Below are 4,459 nucleotides of genomic sequence, written 5' to 3'. Positions count from 1 at the left end.
AAAGTCACTTTTCTTCTTCTATGGATACTTTTGTCAGCGTTCGTAAAGTTCATGGGTACAAATGGTAGTTTTTCTTAAAAATAATTAACATTTACTTTATATTTTCGATAAATATTTTTTATAATGACTTTAATAAGTACCATAACTAAGATATTACAAGAATGAATTGAAAAAACATGCATCTCGAAAATGAATGTATCCATGATAATGAGAATGATGCTCATTTAATGCCTGCGCCAGAGGCCTCATATAAGAAGTAATATATAGTAGGGTTGAAAAATGCCAACAAGGGAGAGAGAAAGAAAATGTGTGGGGACACAAAGTCCAACCGAAAATTGAGTGATAAAAGTAAAACCCACCTGGTCAGTCACCCCTATCTGAAGCCCAAAACCCTAACTTCCTCCTCAACGGTTCTGCCGCAGTGCCGCCGCCTTCCGTGGCTTTCTCCTTCCCCCTTTCCGAACCCAAGCCCTCTCTTGTTGGCTGTAGCTCGGCAGGTCGTCCCCAGCGTCCCTGACTTCTCTGTTCGAAGCTTGGAGCAGCTCGCCGTCGTGTCGCCACTCGCCGTCCGTCTCTCCGTCGAAGGTTAGTGGCACTGCTTTCATGGTACTTGCTTGCAACCAACTCCTATATATGTATTGTGCAATAGGCATTCTCTTTGGTACATTGTTTTATTTGTGATATATATATGCTTTGGATTTGTTTTTTAGGCGGATTCCTATACATCCAAAAGGGAATAAAGTAAACTGCTTGTCAATCTATTTGTCTTTTGGTGATAATGCTAATTTTCCTGCTGGTTGGAGCAAAATTTGTGAATCGATTAATGGAAAGGAAATCATTATTCAAATTTTGGGCTGCTACTCATTGATTTTGTGCTGCTGCTGTGTTTTTAATTTCTGAAAGTTTTGTTGAAATCTGGTTGCTGCTAAACATGGAAATCTAATAATTAATGAAAATTTTGTGCTTCTGCTCACTGATTTTGTACTGTTGCTGTTTTTTCAATTTCTAAAATTTCTGTTGAAATTTTCTTGCTGTTGCAAAAAATAGAAATCAAATCATTATTGAAATTTTTTATTTTTGTTTATCTGTATTGATTTCAGGTTTAGTGTGGTTACTTTATGCTATGTTTAGTCTCTTGTTAATGGTGTTTTTGATTGGGTTTATCCTTTGAGAGCTGCTGTTAGTGTGGTCTGCAACAAGGTCTTGCGGATTTTGATGATTGATAAATCTTTATGTTGGCATTTAATATTTGATTTTCCTTTTACTATTTAACTTGAGTTTGTATTTTGATAAGATCATATGGATTTGGCTGAGGACATTTTATGTAGTGTTTTAAATTTGGAAAATATTTTAATATTTATATTAGACTATAATTATATTTTAGGATGTTTATTTATAATTCATTTATTATTTTACTCTAAAATGGTTCTTTCGATTGAACCACCGGTTAGACCGGTTGGACCAATGAATCAGTAACTAGAGCGGTTTGATGATTGGTCCGGTTTTCAGAACGTTGGATTTTTGTGGTTGATTGTTACTGTTTTAATACTTGATTATTGCTGTTTTAAGGTAGGTTTAATACTTGATTGATGCTGTTTTAATGTAGGTCTAATATTTGATTGTTATTCTTATTTAATTGTTTTAATGTAGGTTGCTAATTGAAATTTTCCTATTAGGTAGTTTTACATATTGATTGTTGTTATGTATTTTCTATTAATTTAGGTTTAACACTTTTTAATTGATTATTTTATATTTTTTATACACATGGGACCTATTCAACCAATGATTTATCGGTTGAATTAGTAAACTAGTGAACTAGTAACCTGAACGGTTCGATCACCAGTTCGGTTTTGACAATTCACCTGGTTGTAAATTTCCCTTTTTATACCCATTTGCAACATTTAACGCTAATAATTATTTTCACTTGTTGTATATCCTTCTTTATCAGAATACAGTTCCTGTCAACTGTAGCTGCTTTACATAAGCACAAATATTGTGAGTCAGTATACTGCAAAATTATTTGGGAAGATATAGCTACTGAATGCTGAGATAGCCTTACTTAGAAACTATTGCTTTTGCATAATTGTTGTAATTTCAAATCAGAGTTTGAATTTTTAGGTTTATCAATCATTGGAACCTGAAAATGTCACTTCTTATCCCCTCATCCTCTGCAGTCCCTTTACAATTTTCTCAATGGAAGACTTGTAATGTAAACTCCCAGCATAAAATTGCATATGTTTCCTTCACCCCTTTTTGGAATAAACTGGTTTCAAATAGTAAAACCAGACATTTATATACAAACTGTAGAATTGAACCAAATGTGCTGCATAAGTATACTGCTAAATGCAAGGGACTTGATGATTTTGAGTCATTTATTGATGAGTCTATGGATTGGGATGATGATGATGAAGTTGAATCTACTGGGTCACCATGGGAAGGTGCTGTTATATATAAGAGAAACGCATCAATTTCACATGTGGAGTACTGCACTACCTTGGAGAGTTTAGGTCTAGGAAATCTTTCCACAGATTTATCGAAAAATAGGGCTTCTGTCATGGGATTGCGGGTCACAAAAGCCGTGAAGGACTATCCTAATGGAACTCCTGTTCAGATCTCAATAGATGTGATTAGGAAGAAGAAAAAATTGAGGCTTGATGGGATCATAAAAACTGTCATTGGTCTTCTTTGCAGTAGGTACTACCCTTGTGACTTTGCTCATTAACATGTCTGAATTTTTTTTTGCATTCATTATGCTGTGGTTTAATCTGTGCTTTTATATAGTGAAGTTATAACAACATAGTAATTGTTATCCTGATCATGGTTTATAAATTGTTTAACTCCATCTAAGTATGCCATAGAAGATGAACCTGTTGAGACAATTTTGCTTAAACAAAGTAATTTATTGCTATATGCAGCTGGCCGAGCTGGTTTGCATAAGATTTGCAGGCCAGTATGTTTAATCAGCTGCTAGATTCAAAGAGGGCGCTGTTACCAGCTCTTTACTGCTAAAGTTTGCGTGGTACAAGATAGATTGCTCCCTACATTTTAAAAGGAAAAAGAGGGAATAATGGCAACATAAGTATCTTATTTATTTATTTTTAAGGGATGTCATAAGTGTATCTTTATATATTATTCTGTTTGTTTTATAAAGATTTAAGTGTGGGAGGTAAGCACAGAATGGATAGCACAGAAGTTGGTGTATCCTCTCCGCTCCACTATTTCATTGATTGAGCTAACCACTGAAGTAGAACAGGTTCTAGGTGACTACTAAGGTAGTAGAATTTTTTTTGCAAGCATTAATAATATAATATCATCGTAGCTAGTAGTAAAATACAATGGTTATTGGTTTTCTTTCCACTTATGGCTAACCATCTTTCCCCTCATCAATAACAGAACAGAACAAATATGATTGGTGTGTTTTGTGAAAAGTATATTTTTTTTAATCCCCTAATAAGCATTCCTTTATCCATCTCATTTGTTTTTGTTGTTCTTTTCAATTTAACAACTTTGTTTCAATATCATTCTCTGTTGAAGGTGTGGCATGCCATCTGCTGAGTGTATATTCTCCGAGTTCTCTCTTTTACTCACTGAAGAACCCATTGAAGAACCAGAGACTATTGATCTGGGTGTTATTTATGGGGAAGACATATATACAGCCTTTGGAAACAGTGGTGAGGATGTTGATGAGGACAATGATGCCCTAATCGATTTGGACGATAGGCTGCATTTTCCCCTGGAAGACAAAGAAATCGACATTTCAAAGAACATAAGAGACATGGTGCATCTTGAGATTACCATGAATTCAGTTTGTGATCCTGGGTGCAAAGGCATTTGCATGAAATGTGGCCAAAACTTAAACACCGACGATTGTAATTGTAACCAGGAGGAAGTGAAAGATAAAAAAGGCTTTGGCCCTCTTGGAAATTTAAAAGAGCAGATGCAGTTGTAACATATATACAGGTTCGTTAGGCTGAACCATGTAATAATATTTTTCAAATAGATATTAATGTGCTAGTCGGTACAGTGGTACACAACGATAAAAGAGTAATGAATTTAATTCTTATACAGGCCAAAATTAATTCTCACACAATATTCGACATTATTCTAAGCATTTTTCTTTTATATTGGGTTGATAGTAATATTTTTTTAGATTGTGAATTGTTGGAGAGCTTTGTTTTGAAAAGATTAAAAAAAATTGAAATATATAAATTGGACCTTCCATTTTAGTTTTTTTTTTTTTGTTTTTGGTCAGTGGATTAGATAACTCTCAATTCTAAGTACTCCAATGGATTGGATAATCCCCAATTTTAAGTATACACCTTCCATTTTAGTTCAAATACCAAAAATTACAATGTTAGATATATCATTCATTTCACTTCTACAGTGAAAAAAATTAGCCTATTGTTGGAATGGAAAATCTAAGGCATCGTCAATAATAATCCATGACCTACACCTTGCC

General features: G+C 34.1%; 1 protein-coding gene across 5 annotated transcripts; it reads left to right on the top strand.

The window, feature by feature from the left end:
* Positions 1–276: 276 nt before the first annotated feature.
* Positions 277–4,102, top strand: LOC107473603 (large ribosomal RNA subunit accumulation protein YCED homolog 1, chloroplastic). 5 transcript variants are annotated; one of them, XM_016093183.3, is made up of 3 exons: positions 277–585; positions 2,119–2,694; positions 3,535–4,102. In XM_016093183.3, the coding sequence occupies exons 2-3, from the start codon at positions 2,144–2,146 to the stop codon at positions 3,947–3,949; spliced, it is 966 nt and encodes a 321-aa protein (XP_015948669.1). In that variant the 5' UTR covers positions 277–585; positions 2,119–2,143; the 3' UTR covers positions 3,950–4,102. The 5 variants fall into 5 exon arrangements, with proteins under 5 accessions (XP_015948669.1, XP_015948666.1, XP_015948665.1 ...); XM_016093180.3 differs by having other exon boundaries at positions 1,949–2,694; XM_016093179.3 differs by having other exon boundaries at positions 277–606; positions 1,949–2,694.
* Positions 4,103–4,459: the final 357 nt, after the last annotated feature.

Source organism: Arachis duranensis, chromosome 2, assembly GCF_000817695.3.
Source record: "Arachis duranensis cultivar V14167 chromosome 2, aradu.V14167.gnm2.J7QH, whole genome shotgun sequence".
Lineage (NCBI taxonomy): Eukaryota > Viridiplantae > Streptophyta > Magnoliopsida > Fabales > Fabaceae > Arachis > Arachis duranensis.
The sequence above is the reverse complement of the archived record's forward strand: the minus strand, read 5'-3'. Positions and strand labels throughout refer to the sequence as shown.